The following is a 26841-nucleotide window of genomic DNA, read 5'->3' as shown; positions in this document are numbered from 1 at the left end:
GAGAGTGTTTATTTTTTTTATTTTTTATTTTACTATATTGCGTGTTTGCACCATGGGTCCGAGGGGACTGACATTTCATCGGTGCTGTATGTCGTGCATGTATAGCATATTTAACAATAAATTTGACTTGACTTGATTTATTCTGCTTGTGGAGGTAACGCGATGATGACAGAAGAAGTCTTTACCTGAGCAAAAGTGAACTTAGCATCAATGTATAAAAATGAAAAGTTCAAGTTCAAAGTTCAACGCTTTTTCTGCAGTAAAGGTTAACACTGACACAACAATGTGTAAAAAGCAGTTCACTGTTGAAGCTGCAGAAGGTGCAGCGAGTTTAAACCACTTTGTTAATGAGAGAGGAAAGAAAAAGTTCTGTAACATACATCTATTGAGATTTTGGACTTTTCTCTCATCTTTGTATTTTGTGAAATAATTCCTCAGTGCAGAAACAATTATTTAAATGAAACCATGTGAGATTAGAGGGAAAAAAATATGGCTTTGGTGAAATCTAAAATGTTGTGGAATAGCATAACATAAAATTGATGTGCTCAATTAAAGTACAAGTACCTCAACGGGGGCAGCTGTGGCCTAGAGGTTGGATCGGAGGGTCGCCGGTTCGATTCCCCCACCAGACGGGCGGGAAAAATTTGGGTGTGGTGGAGTGATTAATGAGAAAAATGCTCCCCCTCCATTAGCTGGCGGATGTGCCCTTGAGCAAGGCACTTAACCCCCCCAATATGCTCCCCGGGCACTTGATGCTGCCCACTGCTCCTGTGTGTGTTTCAATGCATGTAATTTGCCGGGTGTTGCATGTGTGTGTTCAATTAAAGATGACAGACATTTAGCGTGTAACTTTGTAAATACTGCCTTTGTAACATCTTTTTCAAGTGGTGCGATTTTCTTTTTTTTACAAACGTTGTTACTAAAATATAATAATTCACAAGCCGCAATGAGCCAGAGGACATAGCACCCCATAAGCACGCCTCATGTCTGCCTTCTGAGGAGTTTTTCCTGAATGGCATGCCATATGACGCCACTTCCACTCTTTGGCAGTGCATCGCCCTGCAATCAGCGACTGTTAAAAAGTTACAAAACTGAACCAGAAGTCGAACCAGAGGCAGAGCAGCATCTGGCACTGTCCTGTGTCTGGTGGAAAGACAGATAAATAAAATGGAATGAGAGAAAAAGTCAAACTGGGGAGGTGTGAGGTGTGTGTGTGTGTGTGTGTGTGTGTGTGTGTGCGTACACAGAATAAGTTATCATGAATGACAAGTAAACAATAGTAATTAACTATGTTGCAAACCAGTTTGGTGTATTTTGATTTTTTTTAAACAGAAAATCTTATAAAATATCATAAGAAATAAAAATAAAATAGGTTTCTCAAGCATCTCAAAGTACATGCTATTCTCTACAAGCACATCTGTGGATAAAAACAACTATGTTGGAGTGAAAGAGGATTATGAATTAATGAGATATGAAAATATTGTTGCAAAAACGTCAGAACTTATAAGCTCTTGCCTGAACAGGAAAACACCTTTTCATTTTCAGCAATAGCAGCCCTCCCTCCCTCTTTCCTTCTGTGCGAGTTTCTCTCTCTCTCTCTCTCTCTTTCTCTCTTTCCCTGCCGTACCCTCACCTTTTTTTGGAAGATGATATGGGGGGACACAGATGTTACATTTCACTGGCCAATGGTGAGCAGAGAGGGGCTGGATTGGTGTGCACTCCCGATGCCCCCTTCTTTTAAAAACGGCAAAGCTCCTGTCTCCAACTCAGCAACTCAACTCACATGAGAAAGAGCAGCGCTGAGGCTCCTGCTTGACCGGCAGCAGCATCACTCACACCTGACAAACTGAAGCAGCTACTCTGCAACCCGAAGAATAAACTTTTTCACCCCCTTAAATTTATGTCTGTAAAGGAAAAAAAACCACAACGACAATCCTGAGTAACTGAAGGTGTGGGACCATGTTGGAATTAAATAAGGTGGCACTGCTGCTGTCCTTCCTGGCTTCGCTGGCTCTGGGCCAAGGTAAGTGAAGACTGAAAATCTATCATTGTTTTATTCCAAAACTGTTGCCAGAACAACATGAAATCACTGTAAATGTTTCTAGAAAAATGATAGCTTCAAAACAGCCAATATTGTTCATCTCTTTCATCTTCTTTTTTTTGTTTTTTATTGGTAATCACATACCGTAAAGCCTGTGCATGACTGCTCACATATGTGCACTACAATGACATAACTGTAGAGTTTTCTATGCTGACGGCATTTCTCTGAGGACATCATAGCAGGAAGACTCTGGTGAAATGTCTGGTGGTGAGCTCACATGATAAGAGAGTGTGGGTGTGTGTGCTGTGTGGCGTGTGGCCTGTGGCTCTGTGGCTCTGTGTGGGTCATTTCATAGTCCACCTCAGTAGTTGTTGCTTCCTGATGTTAAGTCACCAGCATGTGTCACCACCAGGCTAATTAACGATATGTGGTGACAGAGCTGCCACTATCAGTGAGCAGAAGGCCTGCAACCCAGCCACAGAGCTCCACTGACTTTAATGATCTCACAAACAGCCAGCTGAGCCTTTTTTAACACTAGTTTCTCAGTTCAGTTCACTGTTGTCACTGTGTTGAACTACCAGCCACATAAGGGCAATACAATACTCCTTAAGCTTATAAGTTCCTTCCTCCAGAATTTTGCTCTTATCACACTTTCTGAACTACACCAGTAGCAGTGCTATTTTCAAAGCTGTCACTTTCCGTCCGCCATACAGCTGCTCCCCATTAAAGGAAGCTGGCAGTTCATAAAAGCAAGCGACTGAAAATACTCCTTAATAGTCTCCATATCTTGTTGGATTAGGAGGCCTCAGAGCCGTAAATGTCTTTCATAGGCTCTGTGCCATTTACTGATAAGTATATTGACGACAGTTTGGTGGGGGGAGAAGGTAAATGTATGAAAGACTTGAGTTTGACTCTCACTCAACTGAGCACTGTGTTACAGTCGTGAGTGAATGCCGACCTTAAAATGGATTGTAAAATTTTACATTCTGTGCCACGCTCCTTCAGCACTTCACATCCACATGCTGCAGTAAGCTGGTGCATTTTGTTCTCATTCCACCCTCAAGCGCAGTGCCAGCAGTCCCTAAAGATATAAACCCAGTCACCTTGGAAACAAGAAGAAGTAACCACAAACCGAGTGACCCATTTTCCCACCTGCTGGGTTTGCGGTCAGCTAAATGAGAGAATGGAATAAAAGGAGGGATAAAGAGTACAGGTAAAATGACTTTACCGTACTCTTTTCCCCGTCAAGTTGGCCAGCATGTCACTCTTTCCTTTTTAATTTTTGATGGTCGTCTCAGTCACATCTACATTCAGTCCCCCACTAAAGTAATGACTGTATGTCTCCATCTGTCCATTTATCTTGGCTATTTTTATTCTACCTTGTCTCCCTCAGGTATTTCTCCACAAATTATTTCCCCACCTTTGTCCCTTCTGTCTCTCCTTCACTCCATCACATTTTCAGCCCGACTCCTCAAACGCTCTGTCCTCACCTTGTTTTCTGTCACCGTCTCCACACACCTCAGACCTTACAGATTTACAAGCTGTTTTCCCATTTGAAGGTGGCAGCTGTTCCTAAATGCCCACTGTAACTCAGAGGGGAATAGTGTGGTACTACCATCTCTTAACAGAAGTCCTGCTCACAGCACCAAGGCTGTTTAAGTTGCTGTAATTGTCCTTCGTTAGCTTTACCTGAGTACTTTCAATCTTCTCTCCTGTTATTTGTAATCTTATCTTGTCAGACAAGTGTGTGACGTTACATATGCATGTGTGTGTGTGTGTGAGAGTGTGTGTGTGAGAGAGAGAGAGAGAGAGAGAGAGAGCAGCAGGAGGGCTGCTGTGAGTCAGACACAGCGGCTAGTTCTCCAGATGTTGACCACTGTCTGCTCCAAACACAGAGCTGTCTGGCCAGCTGACTTTAATGACTGAGACAGGGATTACAATGTATCAAAGGAAAAGGCACAAATTCCCATTAATGACATCCTCCAAGCCATATCACATGTTTCTTCTTCTTTCTTCTGTGTATTTCTGTGTACATACATACTTGTATATGCCAAGATATTGTTTATTGCAGGACTAATCAGCTTTCAGTTGAGCTGTTTCCAGCTTCTGGCTCTGTGCTTGTGTACAAGTGCAGAGGGTCATGCTAAGACTAGGAGATATTTTTAAATTGAAAATTCAACTTTGCCCAATTGTGTTTTTAATAGAATAAGGGAGAAAACACACAATGCCTTTGTTAGACTTTCGTAAATCTTAAAATCATCTCCTTGATTTGCATCATTAGTTAATGTCAGGGGCAAAATTGCAAATTTTAATGAGCTACAGATGTCTCAGGACTCAGAGTTGGATTTTTGAGAATAAGGAACATCGGTGTAACAAGAGAGATAGATGCAGAGAGAAAAAGCAGACTCTTCTCTAACCACACACACCTCAGCTGAGAAGCTGGCCAAACACATTAACAGCTTCCATATGACATGGCACACAGATCATCACATATAGCAGCCCACACACACACACACACACACACACACACACACACACACACACACACACACACACACACACACACACTCACTCATCACTGAATTAATGTGAAATTGCAAGACCTCATTGACAAATACTGTACAAAAATCTTCTCCCTTTTATAAAGATCTGGAATATTATGAACAGAATCCAGACCTTCTATTTAAGCCATGACTGTCTGGCAGCAAACATCTGGCACAACCATACCTCCCTAATCTGACTGAAACCATTCTGGGTGCAACTTCACAAGTCCTGCATTTTCCTACCTCGTCCACTCTTCAGCAACTTTTTTATTAGATTCTGGCAAAGGCAGAAGACTCCCACTCAGAGCGTGAAGAAGAGAAAGGCTGTCCTCTCCAAAGGCACTGGTGATTATTAACAGAGGATTTGCCTTTGTGTAGCCTGGCTGTAATAACAGGGGGTGTATTTCAGAATGAACCACCATGATGAAAATCGTTAAATCCGAACAAAGTCCTCCAAAATAAGAATTGCAGTTGTCACAACAGACTCAGAGAGCATTAAGATGACAATGGCTTCATGTGTTGGATAGAAAGTAGGCCAGTAGCTATGTTTTAGTCATGTTACTGGCATAGTGTGGCATTCAGGTGCTTGCCCTCAGATAGAGGTCTCCTTTAATATATTGCTGCCTTTATAATGTATCTCATTACCTTGTCCATGGTTTATGAGGGTCACGGTGAGGCTGGCTACGGTTTATAATTACCGCCACATGGCAGAGTTCAGGTCAAAGGTGAAACTGCAGTGTGTTACGTACATACATGCATACCTACCACATTAGCTGTAAAAAAATCTAAACTGTAAAGAGATTGGGGCCCCAAAACCATGTTTGCCATGTGACAAAGCTCCCTAGAAGAAAGGAGGAAGTCACGTGAAGCTGTTATAGAACCACAAGTCTGCACAGGGTGGAGGTCAGCGTGGATGGATGGTCAGTAAAATGTCAGACTTTAATACACAAGTTTAAAGTCTAATTTCCTTTTTCTAACTGACAGTCACTGCTGTTTTCACCACAGTTCTTCCATGGGCCCCAAATTTTGTACCCATGATGACAAAGGTCCTCTAACCTTGAAAGAAGTCATTTTGCCAGAGGTCTTCCATAATGAATGTCAGAATATGTTGTTGGTTTATACCCTCTAAAATGTTACACAGAGCTGTTTCTGATCTGATGCCCCAATCCAAGCAAAGTCTTCCTTTGCTTCTTCCAAAACAGAAAAATAAATGTTTCATGCCGTGATGTGACCGTAACCCTATTTCTAAGCACATAATTTGTCCCAAACCATTATCTTAAGCTAAACTTATTCAGGTAGTTTCTGTGCCTAAACCTTAACCATCTTTTCACATCATAAACCAGACAAATGATGTTCCACACCTTTATCTGTCATTCTAGAGGATGAGGACAAACACATTATGTTGTTTAATTTGAAGGACTTGTTGACATTAGCTGCAAGCTGGCAATACACAAAACCAAAAACACACAGAGCACATGAACAAGGACAAACAAGACATACTGTACCAACAGAAGACTTAGGTGGATTTTTTTTTAGCATTGAAGAGGAAACCATAAATTCTAACCTTGCTCCTTCTTGCTTAAAAAACATGTGCTCCTTGATGGGGTAAATTTCCTTACATACCAGCCGTATGAAGCAGTGCCCTAATAAAATCTCCTGGCTTTTAAAGTTCATACAGTGTTAACATGCCACTCGAAAGCACAATAAGCTCTGTGAGTCTGCTACAGGAACTGAGCCAGCTCATACCTGCCATAACCGAGGTCACCACCCCAACATTTTGTCCTCTGCTGAAGCTAATCTGGGTTTCCTCTTTTAACTTTCTAAAACCATTAGTCACCTCATAAAACTCTAACAATTGTTTGCTATTTCGCTTTCATTATCAAACATCTTGAAATCATCACCAGCAGGCAAATGGTTCTGCTGTGAATTCCCTTTGTTTTGGTGTGAGTGAGCAAGTAATGTTACGTAACCAGAGCAGGAAAACTGCTTTATAATTTCTTGGAAGTAAATGGATGCCCTTCAGAGTGAGGAGGGTACTAGCCTCCTCACTCTGTCAGTGTTAATTAAGTGAAACAAAAGGGCTGTTTGTGTCCCCCCACCGTATGTTTTATCTCCTTTGAAAAGTTTTGAAAAGATGTCAGAGTGAACGTACAAGAGTGCAGACTGAAAACATTTGAGATTGAGATGTTCTGTCCAGTGGCAGAAAAACTGTGTTTTAATTGCTTTTATAATGTAATCAGGACAGACATCCAGGAGATGAAGAGAGAAGGGTGGAAAAACTACTTGATTTATGAAAATAAACCTGCAAGCAGAGCCACATCTGCAACGCAGATCGGTGAGAGAACATTTGCTTCTGCTTATCGTGTGATTCCAGTGTATCAGAGAGACAAAGACGATATGGAACCCTATCAATGGCTTTTTTAAGCCAGGAGCATAAAAAAACAATAACCATGAAGGTCAGCTGACGTGACCGTGTTACCCTGAAACTTATGTAATACATTTCTGGACAGTCGATCTTTGCTCTGCTGAGCTACAATCCTTCTTTGCTAAATCTATCAAAAAACATTAAGGGTTGAAAAGAAATGTGCTGGCATAACAATAAAGACTTGAAGTGAGCCATAAAACCAGTGGAGATTGGGATCAATACTGGCCACTGTCTCTGCTCATAAACTCAGCAGCGTCTCCCCAAAAGTGCTAAGTGCTTGCACATATTACACACGCACACTCACACGCACGCACGCACGCACACACACACACACACACACACACTGAAGTTGCATAAGCTACTTTTGTTTCAGTCACAGACCATGACATTTATTTTTTCCGTGCAGCTCAAATGAAACTTTGAAATGAAATGTCAAGCAAACAACTGACATTTTGAACAACATAAAAAATAGGTTCTGTAGGAAAAATGAATCATTATACTTCAAAGCACGAGGGAAAACATGTCATGGTGCATGTTTAATTAATCAAAGAGCCAAATGTGTGATGAATGCCAGCCTGAATATCTTTCTCTTTCTAATAAGGCAACATTTACTTTTTTCCTATCCTCACAGTTGTCCTGCTGTGTGTGCAAGCACATGCATGAAAAATGATAATGATGTAAGAATGATTCAGTGATGCAGGCATGCTGTGCGTGTGTGTACATTACAATCATATTTTATTAAGATCAAAAAACAAATTGACAGCATATTGCTACGTAAAAGCTTGTGTGCTCTGAGAGAGCTGGTGGAGCAAGTTAAGGTGAAGTTTTCTGGCTCAGCTGCTGGTTAACAGATGACTCCGCATGCACTGATTTGTCACAGCTGGAGCTTGATTAGCATCCTCAACAGCGGCCGCTTGTTGATGGATCAAGAGGGCTCGGGGAAGGACAAGCAGAGGAGGGTGGAGGCAATAAGTTGAAGTATGAAAAGATGTATGAGATGATGGATGGGAATCAGACTGCAACTATGTATGTCAGTACTGTTTGAATGAAGAGGGGTGTGTCATCAAAGCAGGAGAGGCAGCAATGGCAAACATCCACAGAAAGATAAGGAAAATGACCAGATAAATGAAAGAGAGATGACAAAATAAATAAAAGCTTGAAACGGTGCATGTAAGTGTGTGTGTGTGTGCGTGCGCATACAAATATTGCTGCAAAAAATGCACAGTATGAAAAAGAGAGAGTTTTGCCGCAGTGTGTGACTTCATTAGATTGACTTTCATTTAATGTTTGCGCTGACAAAAAGCATTTAAAACAATTACATGTAAAGTCATACCAGCATCATGTATTACTTTGTATCAGTTGAACCGAAACTCTAAGTTAGGCTTCAGAGGGAATAGGTAGAGAAATGCTGACAGTATAGACAGTCTGTGGACTTGTTGCTTTATGTCCAGATGTTTTTTTTTCTCCATTTGTAGGATCTCTGAGGACCAGAAGTCAGTCAGACAGGAGTAAGAGAGTGGCCTTCAACATGTTCGCTGACACACAGACAACAGGTATTGAATCTATCAGCAGATTATTTGGCAGAGGTTTTCAAACAGTGAGAGTTAAAGAGTAGAGGTGTTCTGAAAATGAAAGGAAGTTAGTTATTGTAGTTTGACCCTCTAAGTTTTTCCCACTAGTGAACCTGGTCAGCAGTTGGAACTGCAGGAGCAGATCTTACTTCTCTTACAGTTCATGGAGGTAGTTCATTTACTTTGAAATTGTCCAGCTGCCACAGTTTGTATTAGAAATTGCAATAGATCCCAGAGCCATAACTCAGTCACATAATTTTTTCAGATTCAGTGTGACTTGCGCTTACTTCATCACAAACAGACCTGCATACATCTGCCAGAAATCACAGAAAAAATGCACTTCTTATAACTCTGACGTACAGTGTCTAATCTATACAATGCTCCTCTTCTATAGTATATATGTATCACAATTATTTGAGAATTTGAAAATAGACCCTTCGCTCACAAACTCACAAAGGAAATTAGAACACTGAAAATTTGATGAGTTAACATCCATTTTTGAGTTGAACAGAAGATCACCAGTGTCAGCTTGTATTCATATTGTTGTCTGCAGTACACTTCCCCTCCCATCACCTCAGTGCACCCTGAACCCTCTATTTATTACACTAATGCATTCATTTGTGTGCAAAAGACAACATCAGATTGTTGCTAATTTTGTTTTTAATTAGTCATATTTGTCCAGAGGTTTCAGAACATACAGCAGACTAAAAAAACTGGACAATATGCCTCATCAGCTGAGCCAGCCAAGGCTTGGAAAGAACCTGGACAATGCAAAGCTCTCTGGGGTGTATGAAGTCAGATTGAAATTGCAGTAGCAGACCTCCTCTTAAAGTTTGTTAGCCATTCCCGCTGCCCCCCCACCCCTTGTTTCTGGATCCTGGGTTAAATTGTTTTCTTTCTTTCTGACATTTTGTTTTTCATTATTTCCACCCTCTATTTTCATCCCCTCCACGTGTCTCCAGGCGTGACAGAGTGGACGTCTTGGTTCAACATCGACCATCCTGGAGGGAATGGAGACTACGAGCGCCTGGAGGCAATCCGTTTCTATTACAGAGAGAGAGTTTGTGCACGGCCCATGGCTATGGAGGCTCGCACTACAGACTGGGTGGCTGCGGCAGACACTGGGGAAGTGGTCCACTCCAGTCTGGAAAAGGGCTTCTGGTGCATCAACAAGGAACAGCCCCATGGACGTGTCTGCTCCAACTACCACGTCCGCTTTCAGTGTCCCCCAGGTAGCTTTGGTGGCAGCAGCTCAGAGCTGCACAAGCTTCAGCCATGCATGCATGTTATATGCTTGGCTACAGGGAAGAATCACCCATTACAAATGCTGTAAACCATCACATGTCTGCCATGTAAAATAACGTGTTATTTCCTGTGCCTCATTCTGCTTTCCAACAGCAGCACATTATCCAATCTTTGCTCAAGATGTCACACTCTGTTCCTCAATGTGTGTGTTTAGTGCAGAGCTACTGGACTGAGTGGAGTGAGTGGGGTCCCTGTTCAACCATGGTGTGTGATGACGTAGGCATCCAGGTGCGACAGAGGAAATGTGTGAACACCCAGCCCATGCCTCTCCTGTTGGTGCCAGCGTGCCAGGGGCACCATTCAGAAAGGAGGGAGTGTTCCACCCCTCCGTGTACAGGTGAGAATCACAAGATTCATTAACACCTAATTTGTGTGTCATAAGTTATGGAATGTGATGAGGTGTAATGGTGGGTAAGATGACTGTGCTTCAAACAAAGCACAACGCTTCAGCTTGATGCCCAATGAAGGCGTTCAGCACATGTATGAAAAATATAATGTAATATATCTATGAATATACAAGCACAACTGTTTGAACTGCACCAAACAATACCATTTGAACCAAAGTGATTGCAATGTTGACATCTTATACTGAATTCCTAATAAGTTTTGCTTAACTGAGAGTATTACATGAAAAAGTTCTGATATTGATTCTGAGCCATTTTCTGCTGTGTGGTCTCAAACAGCACCCTCCCATCCCAGAACTTCTGCTCAGTATGACTCAGTCACCATTAGTTCAAGTGTTCTTGATTGAGCTACTTGTAATCAGTGATCTTTCAGTTTCAGCCTTTTAATCAGTTTTCCTATTCTTTTTTTTCCTATTCTAATTGCAGCCATGTGTTAACAACTGTCATTATAAAGTGTGAATGACAAAACAAATTAATGAGAAGACAGATGACCAATTTTACAGAAAATACTAATTTCCATGACTCACATTATTCCTGTCCCTCTGTCCGATCAGCTGAGTGGAGTCCATGGGGCCGGTGGGGCTCATGTTCAGTGACTTGTGGTGGAGGTCGCAGGATCAGGAGGAGAACCTGTGTGAGGACATCAGTTACAATTCAGTGTACTGGACGACCTATTGAAATTCAGAAGTGTGGGAAGGGTCCATGCCCAGGTATGCTGAGACTGTGCTACAAAAGTGGCAATATCTTTCTTTATATTTTTGTCTCTATCAGTGCTCATGTCTAGGTGTCTTTCTACCCACAGCTAAATGCCGGCATGTGTGCACAGAGGGTCTTCCCAGTGAGGATTGCAGTCGGTGTGTGTGTGACAGCCACATGCTGCATGGAGAAGTTCACAGTGTGACTGGCGTCCCTGTGGCAGGAGCCCGGGTGGCACTGGCCAGCCAGCCCAAGGTAATCCGTGCTCATACAGATGCCAAAGGTCAGTTCAGGCTCCCAGGAGTCTGCTCCTCCAGCTCTACTTTGATCTCCATCAGAAAGGAGAAGTTTGCCCCGATCTCTGTCTCTACCACCAGCAACACCACAGGGCTGTCCTGGGTACACGCTGTCCTCAAAACAGCTGGTGAGTGTTTATCAAAAATATTATAAATGGTTACAACTTTAGTCTTAACTGAAGATATTGTTGCTATTACCAAATAGAGCAATTTTTACAAGTGCTTCCTGATTCTCATGATCATCATCAGTCCACAGAGCCAGTAAATCCTCCATTCATGCTCTTAGACTGTAGAAAACAGGAAATTGACATAAGTACAAAATAAACAGTCTGGTCTATTGTAAGACGTGTCTGGACCATTTACTTAACTTGGTTGCATGGAAACCAAATAAAAATAGGTCTGAGAAATTCCCTCAACAATAAATTTTCATAAGCACAGAGACCAATGTGAGAATAAAGTGTAATGTTCAACTGAGTTTTATGAGGTCTCAAAACTCTGTGGTACAATTCACAACAGTCACAGTGAGGTCTTGAGGGTTTTCTCCTTTCTGCTTTCCACAGAAAAGCCGTACATTGTGAAGCACCCAGAGGACAAAGTGCGTTACGAGGGAGGACGGGTTGTGTTGTGCTGCAAGGCAACGGGATCACCAGCACCTGACAAATACTACTGGTGAGATTAATACTTGTGCTGGTAAATTACAAATCACAGAAACAGCTGACATCTCAATAATCACTTTTACATATGAAAAAATGTGATTTCACTTATGGAGGCACATTTTTTTATTATAAGAGCGGTATTAATCAGTTACCTATAGCTATATTTTGGTCTCTGCTTATTTGCGGAAAAGATCTGCCTGTTGTGGCTATAAAACAACACCGATGAGAGTAGTGAGAGTGAATCAAAATGGTAAAGTTGTCGTCTGGGAAACCAAAACAACAAGCTGAAAGATACTAAATCATTTTGTAGAGCTCCAGAGTTGATATCTCTCTCCATGGGTTCATCACTGCAAGCAACCGTTTCCATATTATACCTACGTGATACTTTGATTCATTTCATTTTTAATAAAAATTATTAATTTTTAGAATGAATCACATATTTATAAATAATAGTGGTGATACTAACATTGTTGGAGCTATATTTTTTAGGTTTTTTTTTTTTTTTAATTTTTGCACACATTATGGGAGCAGCCTAGAGGTTGGAGAAGCAGCTTGTGATCGGAGGGTAGGCAGCAAAATAGTTTGGGTGTGGTGGAATGATGAATCAACCCCCCTCCTCCATTACTCGGTGTATGTGCCCTTGAGCAAGGCACTTAACCCCCCTCCCCAAATTTGCTCCCCCGGTGCCTGAAATGGCAGCATTTCAACCTATCGTTGTATATCTCGAGCAATATTTCAAGTTTCTTTTCTTTTTAAAGTCCTCTTTGTTTTCTTATATCGATAACTATTTTTCAAGGTACCACAATGGGACTCTGCTGGACAGGATGGTGTACAAGTACGAAGAGGACCTTGTTCTGCGAGACCTGAAGCCTGAGCAGTCAGGGCAGTACTACTGCAAAACCAGTAGCCCTACAGGCAGCATCAAGTCCTCTGCATCCTTCCTCACTGTGATTGGTATGTGAGTTTTGGATCTCTTACTGACAGCAAGAGTATCTCAACATCAGTGCTGTTTTCCACTATAATATAATACCATATATAATCCCAGTCACGAAGTGAAAGATGCTATCTGACAGTTTTTACCATTTTCATCTGTTGGTTTGACAGCAGACACACCAACCTGTTGGTAAAATCTTAAACTCTCAAAAGCTGTGGAGAAGAGCAGAAGAATAAATCCTCTTCTGTTTGCTCTAAGTCTGTTCTCTTAGCCAAAATGATGCAAATAATCCCTGTAATTCATCATCATCAGGCAGGAGAAAAATAATTTGCTATAATGATAGCAAGTGGCACATAGGGATTATAGCTCAGGTTGGCTGCTATGCCGGTGCATTTGACAATGACGTATTTAGTCAAAGTTCTGCACAGGTTCAAGCAAAACCACTGACAAAAAGCAAACAACCACAATTCATTTTACTGAATGAAGAGCAGCTGTCTCAGAGATTGAATACACACTTTAAGAGGAATGTCAATGCTAAGCCCCAACCAAGTCATCTGTGAGACATGTCTATGCATTAAGAGGATTCAAACAAAACCACAATGTCCTACAACTGTGGGTGAGAGAAAAGTCAGTTAACAGACTATCTATCATTGGTACAGAAAAAAAAGAAACATTACATGCAAAGGAAATAGGGAAATAAAAATGCCATGGCTCACATAATTTGGCTGTGCTTGGGACAGTACGCTTTTATTGAGTTAACATTGGTTGAAGCTAAGACTTTTGAAACTGGCACTTTTTTTCATATGAGATGGTTCTGGACACTGTAAAACCTCAAACCCAGTGTCTCCACAATGCATGTCAAAAATGCAATCCACAACACTTTTTTTTTTTTAACATCCATCAGGTGCTTGTTAGCAAAGACACAGATTAACTAACAGGATTTTCATGGACAAGCGCTAAAGTGATTTATCCCAGACCACAAACAAATTCCTGCACTCCAAAAGTAATTATGGCAAGAGACATTTATGTGTGGAGGACATCATCTGCACCTCAAAGAAAAAAAAATCACCTTACTCCTTCAAGTCAGCTACGTTTCTTCTCACATATGACATTGTGCAGATGTTTAATTTATTTCCCTGTAAATGTGGTAACCACGGTTCAGGTGAATAGAAGTTACATAATTTATTGAAAGGAATCTCAAAGCCCTGTTGGTAAAGCCATCAGCAGTACAGTAATGATATTTCATGCACATCGTACTGCTCCACGTGTCTGCAATTATTGACTTACTGGGGAGATGGGGATCTTAACAAGAATACTTCACTATAAGCTCAACCATGATATCATGCACATTAATTACTCTGCCAATGTCTGGCTGAACAGTAATTCTTTCTTTCCAGCTCCCATCTGGATGGTTGGTAAATAAATGTTCTATTCAACCTCATGTCTAATTTTGCTTTCATGTACACTTCTTCGTCCAACTTGGCCACTCATTGGTACTTTTAGGCCATGCAGACATTATGTGTGTGCCTAAATGCAGTATGTGTGTGTGATTGTATGTGTGTGTGTGTGTGTAAAAAGAATCCTCAACTTTCAAGTTCTAATTTATTCACTCTACACATGTCCTTTTCCAATCATGCACTAATATACACTGTGTACTAATACCCAGTACCTGAGGATTTTATACTTAGATTCTAGTAGATTTTATAGACTTTCAAGGTGGGTTATCTTATAGGAAGAAGAACTTCACAGCCACATCTTCCAACTGGCAAGTCTGTATTCATTTTTAAAGCCAAAGCAGTGTCAAAATAACATTTCGCGGCAGTCATTTGTGATTTTTTTTTTGCACTTTCAGATGTTATGACATATTTAAGTTTTATATGTCAACACTAACTTAATGGAATTTATCATCTACTTCACAGCAAAAGGTACACCAGCATGTAATTCCACCCCTGAGACGCACCTCATCAGACTGCCAGTGGACTGTGTTCAACCTGGGACTGACTCCAAGTACTACAATGCTGGCCGCTGCCCTCACAACAAATGTGCTGGCTCTTTAGACTTTGATATGCGCTGCAGAGATGGAACTGCATTCTGCTGTGGGGTTCAAAATATGGAAAGTCGCATGATTGACTGTGGGAGCTACAGCCTCCCTATCCGGGCTGTGACGCAGTGCAGCTGTCAGAAGTGTGTGCAGCCAACGGTGCTGGTTCGTGGTAGAGTGGTTACAGCTGACAATAATGAGCCTTTGCGTTTTGGTCACATCTACATTGGTAAAGAGAGAGTAGGCACCACTGGATACCAAGGAAGTTTCACATTACAAATTACTCCTGATACACAGAGATTAGTGGTAAATTTTGTTGACCCCACTGAGAAATTTCTTGACACTCCTAAGGTGTTCATCTTTGATAAGAAAGGTGGGTCCATCTACCATGATGTAAAGGTGATGAGAAAGCAGACTCCAATTGATATCAATGCAGGAGAAACCAACTCTATTAACCTTGGGGAAATAAAAGGTGAAGACCCCATTGGCCAATTGGTTATTCCTCCCAACTCCTTCCACAAGGACAATGGAGAAATATATGAGGGCACCGTGAAAGCCAGCGTAACATTCATCGACCCAAGAAATATCACCACAGCAGCTGCGGCCCCTGGTGATCTCAACTTTGTGGATGATGAGGGTGACATGCTCCCTTTGAGGACCTATGGTATGTTCTCTGTGGACTTCAGAGATGAGACCAACAAGGAGGTACTTGGAGCTGGAGCTGTTCAAGTCCTTCTTGACACACAACATGTCAAAATGCAAGAGCACATTCCCAAAATGAAACTGTGGTCTTTAAATCCAGACACAGGAGTCTGGGAAGAGGAAAGTGACTTCACATACACTGCAACAACTACTGGCGGTCATGGGCGGAGCAAACGAGAGGAGCGCACATTCCTCATAGGCAACATGGAAATCAGAGAACGTCGGCTCTTCAATTTAGACGTGCCTGAAAACAGACGCTGCTATGTCAAAGTCCGTGCCTACATGAGTGACAAGTTCCTGCCTAGTGAACAGCTGGAGGGTGTTGTGATCAGCTTGATAAACTTGGAGCCCAAACCTGGTTATTCTTCTAATCCTAGGGCATGGGGACGCTTTGACAGTGTCATTACTGGACCCAACGGGGCCTGTTTACCAGCTTTCTGTGATGCTCAAAGGCCTGATGCTTACACAGCTTATGTCACAGCAATGATGGGTGGAGAAGAACTGGAGGCAGCTCCCTCCTCCCCCAAGATGAATCCAAACATCATTGGAGTATCTCAGCCATACCTGGATAAAATAGACTACCAGCGCTCAGACCACGAGGATCCAGCTCTGAAGAAAACAGCTTTCAGAATCAACTTGGCAAAGCCAAACCAAAATAATCTTGACGAGACCAATGGGCCAATATACCCCTATCAGAATTTAATAGCTTGTGAAAATGCCCCTGTTGATGCAAATCATTTCAGATTCTTCAGAGTGGAAAAGGACAAGTACGAATACAATGTTGTTCCTTTTGAGGAAAATGATTTGACAACCTGGACGGGAGACTACCTCTCCTGGTGGCCTAACCCTCAGGAGTTCAGAGCGTGCTTCATTAAGGTGAAGATCCATGGACAAAAGGAAGTGATGGTGAGGTCAAGGAATCTAGGAGGAACACATCGAGACACAAAAGGGAAACTTTATGGCATTAGAGACATTCGCAGCACCAGGGACATGCGAGAGGCCAATGCCTCAGCAGCCTGTGTAGAGTTCAAATGCAGCGGCATGTTGTTTGATCAAGCTGAGGTAGACAGATCCCTTATATCAGTACTTCCTCAAGGGAACTGTCGCAGGATTGGCACCAACAGTCTCCTACATGAGTATCTCATCAAGCATCCACCAGTGGCTCAAAATAATGAGTCCCATGCATTCACTATGCTAGCACCTGTTGATCCTTTGGGACACAATTATGGCATCTACACAGTCACAGACCAGAATCCCAGGGTGGCCAAGGAGATTGCTATAGGCCGCTGCTTTGATGGCACCTCAGATGGTTTCTCCAGGGAGATGAAGTCAGACTCTGGAGTGGCGCTGACCTTCAGCTGTCCAGAGAGGAAAATCAGCAGAGAGAGCCTTTTCCAACGCCTGCAGACCAACCCAGGTCAGACTCTATCTCAGATGGCAAGGGACATGAGGGAGTCAGAGGGTCTGCAGGTGCAGAGATCATCCACCCAGATGGTGACGTATCCTTCTGAACAGCGGGTCAGGACCCAGAGTCGCAGAGTCAGCTCTACAACCAGGAGGCGAGTGTCCATGCGCACACAGCAACGCCAATAGACATGTCAAGAGGTAGGTTTACAGTGATATAGTAAGTAATTTGAAGTGTCTTTACATCAACATTAATGTTACAATTGTTTAAATGCTCTTTGTTTTTCACTTCTAGGTCTTCAGTCAAGACTGACATGATGGCATCAAGTCAAGGGAGTAAAAACTGCCCATCTGTTGATGAGTATAAATTCCCTCCTGACTATGGAAACCACAAAACCAAGGCAGACAGCAATTCAGCAAAATTGATGAGTGGGATTAAACATATTCATTAGACTTATACTTACTTGAAGGGTTTGGTATATAAATTTCTTCTTTCCCTCCTTAAAGACATGCATCACTTGTCTATATTTAATGCAGTGACTGGCATTTACTTAATTAGCTTTGGTCTCATGTTATGTATGAATAGATTAACTTGATGTTGGAGAATGTAACTTTTATAACTTTTGTGGCATTCCATTTTCCCCATGGTGGACAATTTTGCTGATGTCACTCAACACTTGAGTTGAAACCAAACCTTCAAAAACTATAAATACTACGCCAGGCCACAAACACTTCATAATTGGCCATTTCTTTCCACTGAACTTCTCTTCAAGATCAGAAAGAAACCAACTTTAGGTCCTTGTTGTCTGCAGCAGACACTGAGCCTTTTTTCTACAAACTGGGAGGCACACTCAAGAGACATGTTGGGTGCAGTGGGGTGAGGCATGCTACCCAGGGAACAGAGGATGTTTTCAATTATACTTCTCAGTGTTTTTCATTAATGTGCCACATTTCCAACTGTGATTCATTCAAATGTCCTTCACACCTACTTAGAATGCGCAAAACCGAAGCCTTTGCCAAGACAAACAGGCAGTCTAAAATGAAGACAGTTGATTGACAGATATGAGTTAATCTCCTTTTTGTCATGTGCACATTCTAAATTACCATCACCAAACAAAATGTTACTGGAAAACTTTATATTCCCATTGTCAGAAACCATTACAGAGACTCATTCATGATCTAAATTGATTTTGCTTTTATTGTTGATTTATGTGTTTGTCAGCTGCCTTTGTATCTTGAAGTGCAATAACTATATAACTTAACTTAAACGTTTTTTGAGCTCAGCATGTAACAAACTATTACAGGACATAAACATGCTGCTGGTGAATAAAAGCAACAACTCCCTCAGTATGTGTGACAGTTAGATAAGGTGTTTGTACAAGATCTTGCACAGGACTTTTTTTTGTGATTTTCCACAGATAGTTTAACTAATATGTCATGTAATCATACTTCAATTCTCTCAACTACGTAGAATCTATTAACCTTTTCACACTTTGCTGCATGACTCTGTTGACTTTAACAACTGCACATCAGTAATCTTTTCAACTTCAGAGAGCAATATTCTTAGTGGGAGTTAAAACTCTCAGTGGAACCCTCTCCTCATTAACAACCCTTACTGTGTGATTCTTACACATAAGAATGAAGATTACGCAGTGACACACATGAATTTACTGCCGAAGGTTTCAGAAATCCTGCAGTTTTTACAATATGGGTACACTTAAAGAATATAGCTTTATAGTGACTGAGACAGATATATTTTGGACCTAAAAATACTAGGCTATTTTAATATAGGTTGGTCATAGGAAGAAGTTTACCTTGGAGATTAACACTTGGTTTATATATCTGCAAAATGGATGCTTGCAGACCCAAGGGAGAAACTCTTCAAGCTGAACTAATCCAAAATCAAATAAGGGGGACCATGGAGAGACCAGGAGCAGCTAACAATTAAATATAATCCTTCTGTTAATTAAAAATTAATTTACATGTTCTTGTGAGGACTATTAAAACAGCTCGACCCTGACTTTCACAAACAGCTAAATAAGTTAATTTCCAGGATATAAAGAATAAAGTTAAGTAACCAACAGTATACTGGGCCCAAGGAGATTATGGTAAAAACATATTTAAATTAAATCATCTAAATCAATCAAAATGACACCCAGCCCACAATACAGTTAACTCTTGGAAGTGTTTAAGCTAGATCCATTTAACTCTCATTACATACTTATTCTTAATGGGAAACCGATTTATTGTTTAATGTGTGCTAATAGGTGGAAGTTGTATGTATAAATGAAAAGCATTTATTGTAACCCTCCACTTGAAACCCATGTTGAACAACAGTCTCTTTCCATTATGCACCATGACCAGCGCTCTCCATAAAAATGCTTGAAACAGAGTAATACAGGGTGACAACATGCAGTACCTTCGGCATTATCACTGACCTCTCTAATCACAGGCCTGTTTGCCATCCATGACTGAACAGCTCAGTTCTCGAGATGAAAACAAACATCTCCCCACAGCAGATGTAGCATCCACCCTGTACGACAGATGATGATTGAATCCAGGTGTGGGAAGAGATAAGTCCCATAAAAATGCAATGGTGTGTCAGGTCAGCTAAGGAGGCCCAACAGCTGTAGAGCAACTGGAGGAAATGTTAGACCAAAGACTTCAAGAGAAAGAGGAATGAGATTATCTCGTGATGGATTTAATAATTTTGGGGAGCTGTTTGGTAAATGGAAAAAGCGAAGGGAAAATATTAGTGGTCTTTGGCCTCACAGTCAATCACTTACAGAATATCAGGCTTCAAAAGTGGTTGCACATGGAAGAATGCAGGTTTTGGGGCGAGAATGCTTTGACAGGAGAATTGGCTTATTCATGAAGAGACTTTATCAGGGGAGCTTGAAGGACAAGGTAACAATAATAGGCTGAGTAAACCTTTATATAAGGCTTTGCATGGGAAAGTAAGCTGTGCTCTCCAAACAGTTACTTTGCCTTCTGGGGAACTTCAAAGGAGATTAAAGAAGCTCTGCAATGTTTGGTTTAATGAATTAAGAGAAACTTTTCAAAGTTTTTAGAATCAAATAAAAGGAGTTTAAGACTGAATCCAAAAGGTAAATTATATTGCAAAGAAAATGTTTCTCTTTCTGCATCTTATTGGAAGAGGCAGTAGTAGAAACAACCTTTTAATTTTACAGGGATTCAATGTTAATATCACATATAGGGCTTAAAGGCGCCTTATGTGTGTTTACATGTTCAAATGAATAGTTGGACATTTTGTGAAATAAGCTTATTCACTTTCTTGCTGAGTACATTGTTTTTGTCCACAAAACCTGCAGTGCAGGACTTTTACATATAAATGAAAATCTGTGCCATTCAGTCCTTTGCCAAAGAGGTTTACACAATGCTAATTAAGCCTATTAAGCCTTAAACCCCACAGCCAGATAAAGCACCAGCAGTGATGCTTTTTACATCAACCAGCAAAGATTGATTTGCTAGGAAGAAGCAACCACAGCGACAGAGTAGCCTACAAACAGGAGCATGGCAGAGCCAATGCCTTCATAAGCAGACAGTGTTTGTGTAATTACTCTCATTGCCCAAAGGGGGAAGCAAAAGTTTCACAGTGTAGGTTTAAATAAGAGGCCATGGAAAAATATTCAGTTACCTTAGCTTAGCACACAAACTGTAAGTAGGAGAAACGATTAGCCAGTCTCCTGGAAATCTGCTGATAGCATGACAACTTCATGGTGATGGCAGGTTATTTGTCCATTTTAGCGCAAAAAACACAAGACATTAAATATTTTTACTGAGCTTTAAAGGAGCTGGTGGGCGACGTTGTATTTACGTTTGCACAAAGTCACGCTAGCTCTTTTTAGCTATTTTTTTTTTTTTTTTTTTTTTTTTTTTTTTACTAAGCTGAGCTATCTGTCTGCTGGCAGTAGCTTCATATTTCCTGCAGCAGCCAAGAGTGGTTTTGATCTTATTAACTCTTGACAAGATAACAGAGTGTATTTCCCAAAATGTTGGATTACTCATTTAATTGTTAAAGTATATTATTGATACAGATACAGTCATACATGCTGTCCTGAAGTCCTGCGTGCTGGACAACTTTTTGTTTTTCTTTTTCTAGAATAATTTCATCCCCTTGGGTTTACTGGCCAGACGTGGAATGTTTTCATAACAAGTTAAATTTGAAAAGGGAATATGCTGAAGGTAACTGCTTTTGAAATACATAACCTAATTTTTCCTCTTTGTCCAAGACTTTCAGTTCACGTATGCAAACCTGCACCATTTAAATTTAGGCCACAAAAGCAATACTCTCAGTCCACCAGAAAACATCAAGAACTTCACAGCAGTTTCAGCATGAACAGATTCATCCATTTTCTCTCCTGTACAGTCCAGCTAGTCTCACTTAGACAGTAATTTATTCAAGTCTTCCAGTTGTATATTTGGCACAGTGCTCCACCCCGAGCTCCAGGAAGAGAATTACATAAATGAATTTCTGATAATTTTCTGTCAACACTTACCTTTTTGCATGGTGATGCTAATCTTTGTTTCTCTCTGAATTAAGTTTTAATGTGTAAATTGTGTATTGTATGAAATCTACTATAATTGAACAAACAACTGTAAATAAATGATTTTGTGTAAAATTGTGTGCAATATTTGTCAAGAACGCACCAGAAAATCATAAAAAAAATCAGATTTCTGAATAATAAAAGTGTATTATTGACGATTTTCAATGACATACATTGTGATGTTTCAACCATACAATAATTTAATTAGCAAAACAAACAATACAGATTTACATAATATAGAAGTTACAACAATAAATACAGTTTACAAACAAAACAATGAGTTTATATTGGTTGGTATTAGAAATTAAAAAGATATTTTAAACTGATTTTTTTCAACCAGGTACATAAACGTCATAATAAAAAGAAAAAAAATGCTTTAAAATCAGCTAAACATATGACATACAGATAAGAAAACATGTAACAGGAGGCTGGAACGAACAATAGATCTGTAATCTGTAATCTCAAGGTATAAAAATAGAAGAAACCACTCCTGACCTACAAGAATTTTGAACAATACTTACTCTGACGTTTTGAACGATACAAAATGGCTGCATTTCTGTTGTGTATGCTCATTATTGTCCTGGTGATGAGTTACAGACATTTTCAGCCAGTGGAATTATTATTTTAATAAAGATGCACAACAGGAAGCACAGTAGGAAGGAAAATGAGGATGTTGAGCCACACATTCACTGACACCTTCATGACTGGTTTCTGTCTGCCAGCAAATAGAACTGACAGAAAATAAAGTGAGTGACTGCTCTCACCACTGAGGAATAAAAAAAACACACTTGCATCAGTACGTACACACACACACAAAGCTACAAAAACACATTTCTCTTGAGTCAATGATGCGTTTCAGGCCGTGAACTTTCCTCTGGCGCCTTACTAACCGTTTCTTTTGAGTCCCATTGCGTCAGTAACACACAAACCTGTCTGTGCAAAGGCCAGGAAAGGAGAGAAATGCCGATGGAAACGTCTTAATGCCCGGACTGCCACCAATCATAATTGCAGTTCCCTTCATGTGTTCTACTTCCTGGAAAATCTATATGGGTTGAAAACTGTAGAGAAATACATATTATGAAAGATAATTTCTTACGCGTGACATCATTGGAACAAGTTTCTAAATTCATCCAAAGACCACAGCTCAACAAGTGTGACTCGCGTGTCAGCATGTTTCACAATTTTAGGCCTCTGGTAACACTTGTTAAAGATATTGAACAGCATTATTGGCAGTAATGAGCATCAGACTGTTCAATATTAGCTGTCATTTTAATTACACTATTATATGATTCCAAATTCTTTTGGTAAAAAAGCATGGAAGCTGAAACGTGACCTATATCACTTACTATGATACAGTTTGGACCTAAAATACTGACAACCACAACAAATAATTACAATCCACATGTTTTGTCAAAGGAAAAACAAGTCAAGATGGTAACCTAAATTTTCCACACATTTGTAGTATTCAATTTGTGCATACATGATTTGAACTGCATTTGCACATTCCTAGACTGGGACTGCATTTTGCATATTAAAAGATTTTATTTACCTAGTAGGGCTTAGGAGCACAACAAGACTGGCAATAGATGGGCAAGAAGAGAGTTTGAGAATTGAGATTATAGGTTTTCAGATCCACTCTGGCTAATAGTGGGTCTCAACAAGATGCAAATCTGTCTGCCCACATGTCAAAAAGAAAAACTTCAAAACATACAGCAATGTATTATTTGCATCAGAAATGAAAATATCAGGACTCATTTTTCTTTTTCAAAATTAAATGGACAAATCACAGCCAATAATATGCTGATTAATTTTAAAGTTGCTTAGAAAAGTTACATTTTAGTCAGTTGTATTGCATATTTGCTTGGGTCTGGTCTGCGGTCAAGGTCAGCTCAGTTCTCCATGTTCTGGGTTTGCGATGAGTCTCTACCTGGATTGCCAGCAGGAAAAACTCAAGAAACAATTTAATGATGTCATGTCCTCTTCAGACGATCAGATACCATCCTGAGTTGACATCAGTCAAAGTAGAAACAGCCTGTGAAAATGAAAGATAAGCTAGGAATGTTTCAGGTGGCTTACGTTTGTGGAACAAGTCTTAAAAATAGCCCGAGCGGGCTCGCTACAGCAGTCTCACGAAGGGCTGAAGGCTGAGGTTATTTCAACTCTTCTGATCTGCAGGACAAGGCTGTAAAGAGAGACGACTGGCATGTTTCACGTAGACGTTGTCATCCTCCAGCTTGACTTCATACACCTTTTGCTGTAAAAAAACAAACAAAAAAAACCAAACAAACAATGGATTACAGTTTATTAAAAGTTATATTTCTGCTGTCACAGCACAGTGATGTGATTAACGGAAAAAAGGATGAGATGTTTGTGGAAAGTTTAGGTTTGGGCTGTTCGTTGACCCGTGCATCCAAACAACAGCTGAAGAAAAACTATGTTTGGCCCGAACAAAAGGGAAACATTATCTGATCTCTCACTAATGAGCTTTGATTTCTCATCATGTGTCAGTTAGTGGACCTTCCTACTAACTAACAGAAGTGGATGATTTGTATCACTGCAAATGTTCATGTCAACTCACAGGTGCAGTCAACAAGTAAAACTCCTGCCTCCTGGGGACACAATCCAGTTTTCTTATGAGATATGACACAGATTACTTATAATGATAATAAACTGCATATTATGAAGAGTGCTTTTTGCAGGTCTTGTTTGTCATTACTTTTACACTATGTGTTTGTATTCTGAGCACCTCAAGCAGTTTTGGTGAATGAACATGACAGTTTTTTAAAAGAAAAACAGATATTTCTCTCACTGACCTGTAAGGAGGTCCCTGACTTCCCAGTTCTGAGGTCAAAGTCATAGTCGTGCCAGGGGCAGAAGACCTGCAGGACTCCATCAGCCTCCTCAATGTCCCCCTCACACAGAGGACCGCCTGTGAGACACAGGAAATTGTGAATCGCATATTCTTCCTCTCAAAACAAATCACTTCTGCCGTCTTCCCTCTGGGAAAATGTGACTGGGAGGCTTGTATAACATAGTGTCAAACTGATAAATCTGTCACGCAGACTTGTAAGTACGGTTTTATGAAGCAAGCGGGATAAATAAAGCACAACCCTAATGTTTTGCCAGAGATAGAGTGGAAGCTAAAGGGTTAGCCTGATCTGAGCGAGTGTGAATTTGCATATTGAGTTTTTACCGGAATGTGCACAGCGAGCATCCATAGCAAAAAATTCGCCCTTCACATAGAAGAGGCAGACATCAGAGCCGCGGCCGAGGGAGGAGTATATTAGACGGCAGCGCTTGTTGGAAAGCCCCGTGGCTGGGCCTATGAGTCTCCACGAAACGCCTTCCGTGGATCCCTCTTCATCTCCGGAGCCAGAAGCCATAAAGAACGGCGAAATTAGCTGGTTTTCAAATTTACTCTACTACCAGGGCTCATATTTTTCCGCCCGGTGCAAATGAATTTGGCAGTTTGCTCTGTGAAAATATTCCATTTTAAGCAGGAGGTGATGAGCCGTGCGGGCTGAGCTGCAGCAGCCTGCCAGCCTGCCAGCCAGCCATCCGGGACACCGTCACGCCGCCGCGCCGAGGACCGCAGCGCGCTCTGGCACAGCTGCACTTCATTTGAGCTATATGTGAATGAATGTTTATCACAGATATTAAAATAAGCAGCTCAGATATTCTTCACAAACCCACTCATTTAATTCTGCTATTGGTTTATCAGTCTCTACAGCTGCCCAAACAATAATCCCAGAGCTCCAGCTGCCAGGACAAGCTTGCAAACAATGGATGTGTCTCATATGAGAAAAACCGTTCTTAGTCTTTAACCAGAGCCTGTCTGTGACATAAACTCACTGCTTTAAGTGCTAGTCTTTTTGATGGCCCTGTTGAGTTCATTGAGAACAATTAAATATATCGAGTATTGGGCATGTTCTCAAAGAGCGTGGTAAATGTGGAACATTGCTTTTTTATGCACTTGCACAAACAGTTCAAAATCATATCTCAATTAGCAGTTACAAAGCTTGTTATTGTTCTGTGAGAGCAGGCTCCATAGTGCAGGCTGCAGCACCAGACAGGTATTTGGCTGATTTCTTAAGTTTGACTTTTCCACAGTGCAGTTTCTGAGCAGTATTACAAATTGTTTGTGAACTCTGTGCTTTAGTTGTTGAGCATACGTGTCAACTACACTGACTGTAAAAAACAAAAAACAAAACAGCTTATGTTATCAATGTTTTGTCAAATGAAAGAGAGGATAGATTAAACATAACCACAGAAATATACGTCTGACAATAGGACATCCAAGGTCTGTCAGTTGAACCTTAATGAGGCCTTTGATATGTGTGAAGTCAGGAATCTGTCTCTGATCAAAGAAGATTAATGACTCATAATTATCAGCTGTTTACAAAACTGACCATTCTAGTAGCACTGAAGTTTGAGCTTTGTGCCACCTACACATTTGTAAGATCTGCAAACTGCAAAAGTACAAAAATGACCTGTATTTCCTCAGCTTTTATTCACTTTGTCTCCATCTCTTTGTTGTGCCAGTAATAATGCTGCTAGCAGTTCAGCCTACAAGTAAAGTGAGTTACTGTCTAGACTGGGGTGATGCATAACAGAGGCCACTTGTTCTGATTCCTGACTTTGAGAAACTGACTCATGTAAAGCTGCAGCATTAGCACAGAGGAGAGCAGCAATGCTGTGAAAATGTGTCACGGGCGGGAGGAAAGAATGTGACTGCGTCTTGTCAAAAGTTGGATCTCAGCAAAAGTTAATGGGAAGTAAAATCATTGAATGAGAAGGAAAGCCAGTGTAAAGAAACCTGAGCTAAGTGACCAAATTTTCTAAGCTTAGCTAACTCACAGAAAGGTTATGGCCATTATTACTCATTCTACATATCTCCACCTGTGACTTTCAAACCTTTGAAATGTAAATGTCATGTCATGTTATAGTATTGTTATCATCTTTGTCTTGGACTTACAGAGATCTCCCCTTGTCAGCATCTTTGTGTCTACACTAGTTCAGCTTTTCTTTTCTTTTTTCACTCTGCATCATTTTTATGTGGCTGAGATATTTTGATCATTTTGTGCAGTGATTACTGCCATACACGAAAGGCTTTCAGTCTATCAGTACCCTGAGGAAATAAGACATCACAACGATTCGATCAGTCTTTACAAGCACTTCGCAAATAGTAATACTTATACAGGTAGACAGTCAAATTAGCCTCCCACTGCAAAATTAAGGGTACTGAACCTGAAAAA

General features: G+C 40.7%; 2 protein-coding genes across 3 annotated transcripts; one reads left to right on the top strand and one right to left on the bottom strand.

Annotated features, from left to right (window-relative positions):
* The first annotated feature begins 1793 nt into the window (after nt 1-1793).
* cilp2 (cartilage intermediate layer protein 2) lies at nt 1794-20867 on the top strand. Its single transcript, XM_046392688.1, has 10 exons — nt 1794-2023; nt 8485-8562; nt 9543-9812; nt 10040-10222; nt 10844-10999; nt 11092-11409; nt 11842-11950; nt 12734-12891; nt 14791-17219; nt 17314-20867. Exons 1-9 carry the CDS (start codon nt 1960-1962, stop codon nt 17205-17207), a joined length of 3753 nt encoding a protein of 1250 aa, XP_046248644.1. The 5' UTR covers nt 1794-1959; the 3' UTR covers nt 17208-17219; nt 17314-20867.
* Nucleotides 20868-21756: 889 nt separating this feature from the next.
* On the bottom strand, nt 21757-25395 carry si:ch211-212d10.2 (uncharacterized protein LOC557710 homolog). Of its 2 annotated transcripts, XR_006843682.1 has the most exons (4): nt 24780-25395; nt 24400-24515; nt 23663-23840; nt 21757-22644 (listed from the first exon to the last, which is right to left on the bottom strand). XR_006843682.1 is itself a non-coding variant. In XM_046392705.1 (3 exons), the coding sequence occupies exons 1-3, from the start codon at nt 24967-24969 to the stop codon at nt 23742-23744; spliced, it is 405 nt and encodes a 134-aa protein (XP_046248661.1). In that variant the 5' UTR covers nt 24970-25393; the 3' UTR covers nt 21757-23741. The 2 variants fall into 2 exon arrangements, 1 of the variants encoding a protein (XP_046248661.1); XM_046392705.1 differs by having other exon boundaries at nt 21757-23840; nt 24780-25393.
* Between the last annotated feature and the right edge of the window lie 1446 nt (nt 25396-26841).

This window comes from Scatophagus argus, chromosome 6 (genome assembly GCF_020382885.2).
Source record: "Scatophagus argus isolate fScaArg1 chromosome 6, fScaArg1.pri, whole genome shotgun sequence".
NCBI classification, from domain to species: Eukaryota; Metazoa; Chordata; class Actinopteri; family Scatophagidae; genus Scatophagus; species Scatophagus argus.
This window is presented reverse-complemented; position numbering and strand designations above follow the sequence as displayed.

Coding starts and splice junctions, on each gene's coding strand:
- si:ch211-212d10.2 (XM_046392705.1), bottom strand. CDS start 24,969: ATGGCTTCTGGCTCCGGAGATGAAGAGGGATCCACGGAAGGCGTTTCG. Junction 24,516..24,779: donor TGCTCGCTGTGCACATTCCG/GTAAAAACTCAA, acceptor TGTGTCTCACAG/GCGGTCCTCTGTGTGAGGGG. Junction 23,841..24,399: donor AGTCAGGGACCTCCTTACAG/GTCAGTGAGAGA, acceptor GTTTTTTTACAG/CAAAAGGTGTATGAAGTCAA.
- cilp2 (XM_046392688.1), top strand. CDS start 1,960: ATGTTGGAATTAAATAAGGTGGCACTGCTGCTGTCCTTCCTGGCTTCG. Junction 11,000..11,091: donor TGGGAAGGGTCCATGCCCAG/GTATGCTGAGAC, acceptor TTCTACCCACAG/CTAAATGCCGGCATGTGTGC. Junction 11,951..12,733: donor GCACCTGACAAATACTACTG/GTGAGATTAATA, acceptor CTATTTTTCAAG/GTACCACAATGGGACTCTGC.